Source organism: Nesoenas mayeri (genome assembly GCF_963082525.1).
Source record: "Nesoenas mayeri genome assembly, chromosome: 38".
NCBI lineage: Eukaryota > Metazoa > Chordata > Aves > Columbiformes > Columbidae > Nesoenas > Nesoenas mayeri.
In genome coordinates, this window is record NC_137579.1 from 56,680 (window position 1) to 68,784 (window position 12,105).

The 12,105-nt window shown below is 63.3% G+C and overlaps 1 protein-coding gene across 1 annotated transcript in view; it reads left to right on the forward strand.

Moving 5' to 3' along the window:
* The window catches only part of UBA1 (ubiquitin like modifier activating enzyme 1), a 64,208-nt gene that overhangs the window by 19,879 nt on the left and 32,224 nt on the right, over positions 1-12,105 (forward strand). The window contains 5 exon segments of the mRNA XM_080361735.1: positions 313-403; positions 2,345-2,477; positions 5,211-5,308; positions 7,131-7,277; positions 10,140-10,295. Of these exon segments, the coding sequence (XP_080217861.1) occupies positions 313-403; positions 2,345-2,477; positions 5,211-5,308; positions 7,131-7,277; positions 10,140-10,295 (625 nt within the window).

Here is a 12,105-nt window from a genome sequence, read left to right on the forward strand (position 1 = left end):
CATCTGCCGGACACCTGGGTCCCTTTTTTGGGGGTCACCCGAACACCTGGGTCCCTTTTTGGGGGTCACCCGGACGCCTGGGTCCCTCTCCTGGACGCCTGGGTCCCTTTTTGGGTCCTCTCCCGGACGCCTGGGTCCCTTTCTGGGGCTCTCCCGGACGCCTGGGTCCCTCTTTGGGTCCTTTCCCAGACACTTGGGTCCCTTTTTTGGGGGTCTCCCGGACGCCTGGGTCCTCCCCCGGACGCCTGGGTCCCTTGGGTGGCTCCCGGACGCCTGGGTCCCCTGGCTGACCCCTCCCCCCTCTGTTTTTAGGCAGCTTTTCTGCGATTTTGGGGACGATTTTGTGGTGACCGACACCAACGGGGAACAGCCGCTCAGCGCCATGGTCTCCATGGTCACCAAGGTACCGGACGCCTGGGTCCCTTCCCCGGACGCCTGGGTCCTTCCCCGGACGCCTGGGTCCCCTATATGGGCTATTTTGGGGGCTCTCCCGGACGCCTGGGTCCCTTTCCCGGACTCCTGGGTCCCCAGGGTTGGGGGAGGAGGCCCTCCCGGATGCCTGGGTCCCCTCTCCCGGACACCTGGGTCCCCTATATGGGCTATTTTGGGTCCCCACTCCCGGACACCTGGGTCCCCTCTCCCGGACGCCTGGGTCCCCTATATGGGCTATTTTGGGTCCCCTCTCCCGGATGCCTGGGTCCCCTATATGGGCTATTTTGGGTCCCCTCTCCCGGATGCCTGGGTCCCCTATATGGGCTATTTTGGGTCCCCTCTCCCGGACGCCTGGGTCCCCTATATGGGCTGTTTTGGGTCCCTCCCAGACGCCTGGGTCCCCTCTCCCGGATGCCTGGGTCCCCTCTCCCGGACGCCTGGGTCCCTTTGCTGGACACCTGGGTCCCCTATATGGGCTGTTTTGGGGGCTTTCCCGGACGCCTGGGTCCCTGGGATTGGGGAAGGACTCCCTCCCGAATGCCTGGGTCCCTCCCGGACGCCTGGGTCCCCTATATGGGCTATTTTGGGTCCCTCCCCGGACTCCTGGGTCCCCGGGGTTGTGGGAGGAGTCCCCCCCGGACGCCTGGGTCCCTCCCGGACGCCTGGGTCCCCACTCCCGAACACCTGGGTCCCCTCTCCCGGACGCCTGGGTCCCCTATATGGGCTATTTTGAGTCCCTCTCCCGGACACCTGGGTCCCTTCCCCGGACGCCTGGGTCCCCTATATGGGCTATTTTGGGTCCCTTTCCCGGACGCCTGGGTCCCTTCCCTGGACGCCTGGGTCCCTGGGATTGGGGAAGGACTTCCTCCCGGACGCCTGGGTCCCCTCTCCCGGACGCCTGGGTCCCTTCCCTGGACACCTGGGTCCCCTATATGGGCTATTTTGGGTCCCCACTCCCGGACACCTGGGTCCCCTCTCCCGGACGCCTGGGTCCCTGGGGTTGGGGGAGTAGTCCCTCCCGGACGCCTGGGTCCCCTATATGGGCTATTTTGGGGGCTCTCCCGGACACCTGGGTCCCTTCCCCAGACACCTGGGTCCCTGAGATTGGGGGAGGATTCCCTCCCGGACGCCTGGGTCCCCTCTCCCGGACGCCTGGGTCCCCTCTCCCGGATGCCTGGGTCCCCTATATGGGCTGTTCTGGGTCCCTCCCCGGACTCCTGGGTCCCCAGGGTTGGGGGAGGAGTCCCTCCCGGACGCCTGGGTCCCTGGGATTGAGGAAGGACTCCCTCCCGGATGCCTGGGTCCCCTCTCCCGGATGCCTGGGTCCCCTCTCCCGGACGCCTGGGTCCCTGAGTTTAGGGGAGGATTCCCTCCCGGACGCCTGGGTCCCCTCTCCCGGACGCCTGGGTCCCCTATATGGGCTATTTTGGGGGCTCTCCCGGACGCCTGGGTCCCTTCCCTGGATTCCTGGGTCCCCTATATGGGCTATTTCGGGTCCCTCCCCGGACACCTGGGTCCCCGGGGTTGGGGGAGGAGTCCCTCCCGGACACCTGGGTCCCCTATATGGGCTATTTTGGGGGCTCTCCCGGACGCCTGGGTCCCCTCTCCCGGACACTTGGGTCCCCTATATCAGCTATTTCGGGTCCCTCTCTGGACTCCTGGGTCCCTGGGGTTGGGAGAGGAGTCCCTCCCGGACGCCTGGGTCCCTCCCGGACGCCTGGGTCCCTTCCCCGGACACCTGGGTCCCCAGGTTTGGGGCAGGAGTCCCTCCCGGACACGTGGGTCCCTCCCGGACGCCTGGGTCCCTTCCCCGGACACCTGGGTCCCCGGGGTTGGGAGAGGAGTCCCCCCCGGACGCCTGGGTCCCCCCCGGACGCCTGGGTCCCCCCCGGACGCCTGGGTCCCTCTTTAGGGCTGCCCGGGGGAGGTGACGTGTCTGGACGACGCTCGTCACGGGTTCGAGACCGGGGACTTCGTGACGTTCACCGAGGTGGAGGGGATGGAGGAGCTGAACCGCTGCGGCCCGCTCGAGATCCGCGTGCTCGGTGAGCCGGACGCCGGGGTCCCCGCACGCCTGGGTCCCTCCCGCACGCCTGGGTCCCTCCTTTGCTCCCTCCCGGACGCCTGGGTCCCCGTTTTAGGGCCTTTCCCGGACGCCTGGGTCCCCTTTTTGAGGCATTTCACAGACACCTGGGTCATCCCCGGACGCCTGGGTCCCTTTTCAGGGCTTTTCCCGGACGCCTGGGTCCCTCCTTTGGTCCCTCCCGGACGCCTGGGTCCCTTTTTAGGTCCTTTCCCGGACGCCTGGGTCCCTTTTTAGGTCCTTTCCCGGACGCCTGGGTCCCTTGTTTGGTCCCTCCCGGACGCCTGGGTCCCTTTTTAGGGCCTTTCCCGGACGCCTGGGTCCCCCTTTTGAGGCATCTCACAGACACCTGGGTCATCCCTGGACGCCTGGGTCCCTTTTTAGGGCCTTTCCCGGACGCCTGGGTCCCTTGTTTGGTCGCTCCCGGACGCCTGGGTCCCTTTTTAGGGCTTTTCCCGGATGCCTGGGTCCCTTGTTTGGTCCCTCCCGGACGCCTGGGTCCCGTTTTAGGTCCTTTCCCGGACGCCTGGGTCCCTTGTTTGGTCCCTCCCGGATGCCTGGGTCCCTTTTCAGGGCTTTTCCCGGATGCCTGGGTCCCTTTTTAGGGCCTTTCCCGGACGCCTGGGTCCCTTTTTAGGGCCTTTCCCGGACGCCTGGGTCCCCCTTTTGAGGCATCTCACAGACACCTGGGTCATCCCTGGACGCCTGGGTCCCTTTTTAGGGCCTTTCCCGGACGCCTGGGTCCCTTGTTTGGTCGCTCCCGGACGCCTGGGTCCCTTTTTAGGGCTTTTCCCGGATGCCTGGGTCCCTTGTTTGGTCCCTCCCGGACGCCTGGGTCCCGTTTTAGGGCCTTTCCCGGACGCCTGGGTCCCCTTTTTGAGGCATCTCACAGACACCTGGGTCATCCCCGGACGCCTGGGTCCCCTTTTCAGGGCCTTTCCCGGACGCCTGGGTCCCTTTTTAGGTCCTTTCCCAGACGCCTGGGTCCCTTTTTTGGGGGCTCTCCCGGACGCCTGGGTCCCTTTTTAGGGCTTTTCCCGCACGCCTGGGTCCCTCCCGGACACCTGGGTCCCCCCAAAGTCCTGTGTCCCTCCTGAACTCCTGGGTGTCCCCTCTCTCGGACGCCTGGGTCCCTCTCGGATGCCTGGGTCCCTGTTTGGGTGCCCCGAGCTCCTGGGTCCCTCCCGAACTCCTGGGTCCCCCTTCCCCCCATCTCCCCCTGAACTCCTGGGTCCCTCTCCCGAACTCCTGGGTCCCTCTCCCGAACTCCTGGGTCCCCCCTGCACTCCTGGGTCCCCCCTGCACTCCTGGGTGCCTTGGGGCACTCCTGGGTCCCCCCCCGAACTCCTGGGTCCCCCTCGAACTCCTGGGTCCCCCTTTCCCCCATCTCCCCCCGAACTCCTGGGTCCCCCTTCCCCCCATCTCCCCCTGAACTCCTGGGTCCCTCTCCCGAACTCCTGGGTCCCCCCTGCACTCCTGGGTCCCCCCTGCACTCCTGGGTCCCCCCTGCACTCCTGGGTGCCTTGGGGCACTCCTGGGTCCCCCCCCGAACTCCTGGGTCCCCCTCGAACTCCTGGGTCCCCCTTCCCCCCATCTCCCCCCGAACTCCTGGGTCCCCCTTCCCCCCATCTCCCCCTGAACTCCTGGGTCCCTCTCCCGAACTCCTGGGTCCCTCTCCCGAACTCCTGGGTCCCTCTCCCGAACTCCTGGGTCCCCCCTGCACTCCTGGGTCCCCCCTGCACTCCTGGGTGCCTTGGGGCACTCCTGGGTCCCCCCCCCGAACTCCTGGGTCCCCCTCGAACTCCTGGGTCCCCCTTTCCCCCATCTCCCCCCGAACTCCTGGGTCCCCCTTCCCCCCATCTCCCCCTGAACTCCTGGGTCCCTCTCCCGAACTCCTGGGTCCCCCCTGCACTCCTGGGTCCCCCCTGCACTCCTGGGTGCCTTGGGGCACTCCTGGGTCCCCCCCCCGAACTCCTGGGTCCCCCTCCGAACTCCTGGGTCCCCCTTCCCCCCATCTCGCCCCGAACTCCTGGGTCCCCCTTCTCCCCATCTCCCCCTGAACTCCTGGGTCCCTCTCTCGAACTCCTGGGTCCCTCTCCCGAACTCCTGGGTCCCCCCTGCACTCCTGGGTCCCCCCTGCACTCCTGGGTCCCCCCTGCACTCCTGGGTGCCTTGGGGCACTCCTGGGTCCCCCCCCCGAACTCCTGGGTCCCCCCCCGAACTCCTGGGTCCCCCTTTCCCCCATCTCCCCCCGAACTCCTGGGTCCCCCTTCCCCCCATCTCCCCCTGAACTCCTGGGTCCCTCTCTCGAACTCCTGGGTCCCCCCTGCACTCCTGGGTGCCTTGGGGCACTCCTGGGTCCCCCCCCCGAACTCCTGGGTCCCCCCCTGCACTCCTGGGTGCCTTGGGGCACTCCTGGGTCCCCCCCCGAACTCCTGGGTCCCCCCTGCACTCCTGGGTGCCTTGGGGCACTCCTGGGTCCCCCCCCGAACTCCTGGGTCCCCCCCTGCACTCCTGGGTCTCCCCGGACGCCTGGGTCCCTCCTGGACTCCCATCTCCCCCCGAACTCCTGGGTCTCCCCATCTCCCCCTGAACTCCTGGGTCCCCCCCGCACTCCTGGGTCCCCCCCGCACTCCTGGGTCCCCCCGGACGCCTGGGTCCCCCGGACGCCGGGGTCCCTGACGCGTGTCCCCAGGCCCGTACACGTTCAGCGTGGGCGACACCAGCGGGTTCAGCGACTACGAGCGCGGGGGCATCGTCACCCAGGTCAAGATGCCCAAGCGCATCCGCTTCGTGAGTGCTGGGACAGACTGGTTTGGACTGGTTTGAACTGGGAGGGACTGGGAGGGACTGGGATGGACTGGGAGGGACTGGAATGGATTTGGGATGGGACTGGTTTGGACTGAGGGGCACTGGGATTGAACTGGGAGTGACTGGGATTGAACTGGGATGGACTGGGGTGGAGTGGGATGGACTGGGATGGACTGGGAGGGACTGGGATTGAACTGGGAGGGACTGGGATTGAACTGGGAGGGACTGGGATGGACTGGGAGGGACTGGGATGGACTGGGATTGGACTGGGAGGGACTGGGATGGACTGGGAGGGACTGGGATGAACTGGGATGAACTGGGAGGGACTGGGGTTGAACTGGGGGGGACTGGGATGGACTGGGAGGGACTGGGATGGACTGGGGGGGAATGGGATGGACTGGGAGGGCACTGGGATGAACTGGGAGGGACTGAGATTGAACTGGGAGGGCACTGGGATTGAACTGGGATTGAACTGGGATGGACTGGGAGGGACTGGAAGTGACTGGGATTGAATTGGGAGGGACTGGGATTGAACTGGGATGAACTGGAAGGGACTGGGGTCGAACTGGGGGAGACTGGGAGGGACTGGAGGGACTGGGATGGACTGGGATTGAACTGGGGGGACTGGGATGGACTGGGATTGAACTGGGAGGGACTGGGATTGAACTGGGATGAACTGGGAGTGACTGGGATTGAATTGGGATTGAACTGGGAGGGCACTGGGATTGAACTGGGATGGACTGGGAGGGACTGAGATGGACTGGGATTGAACTGGGAGGGACTGGGATTGAATTGGGAGGGACTGGAAGTGACTGGGAATGAACTGGGAGGGACTGGGATTGAACTGGGAGGGACTGGGATTGAACTGGGATTGAACTGGGAGGGACTGGGATTGAACTGGGATGGACTGGGATTGAACTGGGAGGGACTGGGGGTGAACTGAGATTGAACTAGGAGGGACTGGGATGGACTGGGATGGATTTGGGATGGGACTGGTTTGGACTGGGAGTGACTGGGATTGAACTGGGATGAACTGGGAGGGACTGGGATTGAACTGGAATTGAACTGGGATGGACTGGGGTGAACTGGGATGGACTGGAATGGATTTGGGATGGGACTGGGATTGAACTGGGAGTAACTGGGATGGACTGAGGGGGACTGGGATGGACTGGGGAGACTGGTTTATACTGGTCTGTACTGGTTTATACTGGGTTCAATCCATGAGGGGTCACTGGGTGGGAAGAGGAGACTCATACCAGCCTATACTGGTCTGTACTGGTCCATACTGGTTTATACTGGGTGGGCTTCCTGAGGGAACTGGGGGCCACTGGGTGGGAAGGAGAGGCTCATACCAGTCCATACTGGTTCATACTGGTTTGTACTGGTATATACTGGTCTATACCGGCTCATACTGGTCTGTACTGGTCCATACCAATTTATACTGGTCTGTACTGGCTCATACTAGTCCATACTGGTCCGTACTGGTTTATACGGGTCCATACTGGTTTATATGACTCATACTGGTCTGTATGGGTCCGTATTGCTCCATACTGGTCTGTACTGGTTTATACTGGTCCATAGTGGCCCATACCTGTCCGTACTAGTCTGTACTGGTCTATACCGGTCCATACCAGTCCATACTGGTTTATACTGGGTGGACTTCTTGAGGGAACTGGGGGCCACTGGGTGGGAAGGGGAGGCTCATACCAGTCCATACTGGTTTATACGGGTCCATACTGGTCTGTACTGCTCCATACTGGTCCGTATGGCTCATACTGGTCCATACTGGTCCGTACTGGTGCAGAAGCGGCTGCGGGAGTCGCTGGCGGAGCCGGAGCTGCTGGTGACCGACTATGGGAAGCTGGAGCGAGCACCCATGATGCACCGGGGCTGGCAGGGGCTGCACCACTTCACCCAGAGACATGGCCGCCCGCCCCGCCCCCAGCACGCGGTGAGCACTGGGAACACTGGTTTGTACTGGGAGGGCACTGGGGACAATGGGGACACCCTGGGGGTGGGGACATTGGGGGGGTTGGGGACACAGAGGGGTCAGAAATGGGGGGAAAAGGGGGAAATTGGGGCCTCCCATGATGCACTGGGGCTGGTTGAGGCAGTTTAGGGGAACATGTTCACCCACCCATAGCACAGGGTGAGATACTGGGGATACTGGTTTGTACTGGGAGGTCATTGGGGGCAATGGGGACTCTATGGGGGTGGGGACATTGGGGGGGTTGGGGACACTGAGAGGTCAGAAATGGGGGGGGAAGGGGGAAATTGGGGCCTCCCATGATGCACTGGGGCTGGTTGAGCCAGTTCATACACAGATACATTCACCCACATATAACATAGGGTGAGATACTGGGGATACTGGTTTGTACTGGGAGGGCACTGGGGACAATGGGGACTCTATGGGGGTGGGGACATTGGGGGGGTTGGGGACACTGGGGGGTCAGAAATGGGGGGGAAAGGGGGAAATTGGGGCCTCCCATGATGCACCGGGGCTGGTTGAGCCAGTTCATACACAGATATATTCACTCATTCATAACACAGGGTGAGATACTGGGGATACTGGTTTGTACTGGGAGGGCACTGGGGACAATGGCGACTCTATGGAGGTGGGGACATTGGGGGGGTTGGGGACACTGGGGGGTCAGAAATGGGGGGGAAAGGGGGAAATTGGGGCCTCCCATGATGCACTGGGGCTGGTTGAGCCAGTTTAGGGGAACATGTTCACCCACCCATAGCACAGGGTGAGATACTGGAGATACTGGTTTGTACTGGGAGGACACTGGGGACAATGGGGACTCTATGGAGGTGGGGACATTGGGGGGGTTGGGGACACTGGGGGGTCAGAAATGGGGGGGAAAGGGGGAAATTGGGGCCTCCCATGATGCACTGGGGCTGGTTGAGTCGGTTCATACACAGATACATTCACTCATTCATAACATAGGGTGAGATACTGGGGATACTGGTTTGTACTGGGAGGGCACTGGGGACACACTGTCCCCCTGTCCCCATATCCCCATGTCCCCATATCATGTCCCCACATCCCTATTGATGTCCCCATGTCCCCCTGTCCCCACATCCCCATATTATGTCCCCCTGTCCCCATGTCCCCCTGTCCCCATGTCCCCCTGTCCCCATGTCCCCCTATCCCCATGTCCCCATATCATGTCCCCACATCCCTATTGATGTCCCCATGTCTGTCCCCATATCCCCCTGTCCCATGTCCCCCTGTCGCCACATCCCCATATTATGTCCCCATGTCCCCCTGTCCCCATATCCCCATGTCCCCCTGTCTGTCCCCACATCCCCATATTATGTCCCCACATCCCTATTGATGTCCCCATGTCCCTCTGTCCCCATATCCCCATATCATGTTCCCACATCCCTATTGATGTCCCCATGTCTGTCCCCATGTCCCCACATCCCCATATCATGTCCCCACCTCCTATTGATGTCCCCCTGTCCCCTTATCCCCCTGTCCCCACATCCCCATATTATGTCCCCCTGTCCCCATTGTCCCCCTATCCCCATGTCCCCATGTCTGTCCCCATGTCCCCATATCATGTCCCCCCATTCCCATATTATGTCCCCACATCCCTATTGATGTCCCCATGTCTGTCCCCTGTCCCCATATCATGTCCCCACATTCCCATATTATGTCCCCACATCCTATTGATGTCCCCCTGTCCTCATTGTCCCCATGTCCCCCTGTCTGTCCCCATGTCCCCCTGTCTGTCCCCATGTCCCCCTGTCTGTCCCCGTGTCCCCCTGTCCCCACGTCCCCACATCCCCATATTATGTCCCCACATCCTATTGATGTCCCCATTGTCCCCATTGTCCCCATATCCCCCTATCTGTCCCATATCCCCCAGTCTGTCCCCATGTCCCCGTATCCCCCAATCTGTCCCCATGTCCCTTGTCTTTCCCCATGTCCCCCCATCTGTCCCCATTGTCCCCATGTCCCCATGTCCCCCTGTTCCCACATCCCCACATCATGTCCCTACATCCCTATATTATGTCCCCACATCCTATTGATGTCCCCATGTCCCCCCATATCCCCCTGTCCCCACATCCCCATATTATGTCCCCACATCCTATTGATGTCCCCATGTCCCCCTGTCCCCCTGTCCCCATGTCCCCCTGTCCCCATATCATGTCCCCACATCCCCATATTATGTCCCCACATCCCTATTGATATCCCCATGTCTGTCCCCATATCCCCCTGTCCCATGTCCCCCTGTCCCCACATCCCCATATTATGTCCCCATGTCCCCCTGTCCCCATATCCCCCTGTCCCCCTGTCTGTCCCCACATCCCCATATCATGTTCCCACATCCCTATTGATGTCCCCATGTCTGTCCCCATGTCCCCATATCCCCGTATTATGTCCCCACATCCCTGTTGATGTCCCCCTGTCCCCATTGTCCCCATGTCCCCCTGTCTGTCCCCGTGTCCCCCTGTCCCCATGTCCCCATATTATGTGCCCACATCCTATTGATGTCCCCATTGTCCCCATGTCCCCCTATCTGTCCCATATCCCCCAGTCTGTCCCCATGTCCCTTGTCTTACCCCATGTCCTCTGTCTGTCCCCATGTCCCTCTGTCCCCCTGTGCCCCCCATCCCCATGTCCCCCCATCTGTCCTCATGTCCCTCCATCTGTCCCCATTGTCCCCATTGTCCCCATGTCCCCCTGTCCCCACATCCCCATATTATGCCCCCACATCCCTATTGATGTCCCCATATCATGTCCCCCCTGTCCCCATGTCCCCCTGTCTGTCCCCGCTGATGTCCCCGTGTCCCCGATCAGGGTGATGCAGCCGAGGTGGTGTCCCTGGCCCGCTCGGTGTCGCCGGGTTCGGCGCTGGACGAGGAGCTCGTTCGCCAGTTGGCGTTTCAGGCCACGGGCGACCTGGCCCCGCTCAACGGCTTCATCGGGGGGGTGGCCGCGCAGGAGGTCATGAAGGTACCGCACGCCTGGGTCCCCTCCCGGACGCCTGGGTCCTTTGGGGAACGCCTGGGTCCTCTGGGGAACGCCTGGGTCCCTCCCAGACACCTGGGTCCTTTGGGGAACTCCTGGGTCCCCTCCCAGACACCTGGGTCCCCTCCCGAACTCCTGGGTCCCTCCCAGACTCGTGGGTCCCCTCCTGAGCATTTGGGTCCCTTCCCGGACGCCTGGGTCCCTCCTGGACGCCTGGGTCCACTCCCGGACACCTGGGTCCTTTGGGGAACGCCTGGGTCCCTCCCAGACACCTGGGTCCCCTTCCGAACTCCCGGGTCCCTGCCAGACTCCTGGGTGCTTTGGGGAACTCCTGGGTCCCCTCCCGGACGCCTGGGTCCCTCCTGAGCAGTTGGGTCCCCTCCCAGACACCTGGGTCCCCTCCCGAACTCCTGGGTCCCTCCCAGACTCGTGGGTCCCCTCCTGAGCATTTGGGTCCCTTCCCGGACGCCTGGGTCCCTCCCGGACACCTGGGTCCTTCTAGGACACCTGGGTCCACTCCCGAACGCCTGGGTCCACTCCCGAACGCCTGGGTCCCTCTCAAACTCCTGGGTCCCTCCCGAACTCCTGGGTCCCTACCAGACTCCTGGGTCCTTTGGGGAACTCCTGGGTCCCCTCCCAGACACCTGGGTCCCCTTCCGAACTCCTGGGTCCCTACCAGACTCCTGGGTCCTTTGGGGAACTCCTGGGTCCCCTCCCGGACGCCTGGGTCCCTCCTGAGCAGTTGGGTCCCCTCCCAGACACCTGGGTCCCCGCCCGGACGCCTGGGTCCCTCCCAGACTCGTGGGTCCCCTCCTGAGCATTTGGGTCCCTTCCCGGACGCCTGGGTCCCTCCCGGACACCTGGGTCCTTCTAGGACACCTGGGTCCCCTCCCGGACGCCTGGGTCCTTTGGGGAACGCCTGGGTCCCTCCCAGACACCTGGGTCCCCTTCTGAACTCCTGGGTCCCTACCAGACTCCTGGGTCCTTTGGGGAACTCCTGGGTCCCTTCCCGGACACCTGGGTCCCTTCCCAGACACCTGGGTCCTTCGAGGACACCTGGGTCCCTCCCGAACTCCTGGGTCCCTCCCAGACTCGTGGGTCCCCTCCTGAGCATTTAGGTCCCTTCCCGGACGCCTGGGTCCCTCCTGAGCAGTTGGGTCCCCTCCCGAGCTCCTGGGTCCCTCCCAGACTCGTGGGTCCCCTCCTGAGCATTTGGGTCCCTTCCCGGACGCCTGGGTCCCTCCCGGACACCTGGGTCCTTCTAGGACACCTGGGTCCACTCCCGGACGCCTGGGTCCTTTGGGGAACGCCTGGGTCCCTCCCAGACACCTGGGTCCCTCCCGAACTCCTGGGTCCCTCCCGAACTCCTGGGTCCCTACCAGACTCCTGGGTCCTTTGGGGAACTCCTGGGTCCCCTCCCAGACACCTGGGTCCCCTCCCGAACTCCTGGGTCCCTCCCAGACTCATGGGTCCCCTCCTGAGCATTTAGGTCCCTTCCCGGACGCCTGGGTCCCTCCTGGACGCCTGGGTCCCTCCCAGACACCTGGGTCGTTTGGGGAACTCCTGGGTCCCCTCCCGGACTCCTGGGTCCCTCCCAGACTCGTGGGTCCCCTCCTGAGCATTTGGGTCCCTTCCCGAACTCCTGGGTCCCTCCCGAACTCCTGGGTCCTTCTAGGACACCTGGGTCTCTTCCCAGACACCTCGGTCCCTCCCGAACTCCTGGGTCCCTTCCCAACTCCTGGGTCCCTCCTGAGCTCCTGGTTTGCCCCGAACTCCTGGGTCCCTCCCAAACTCC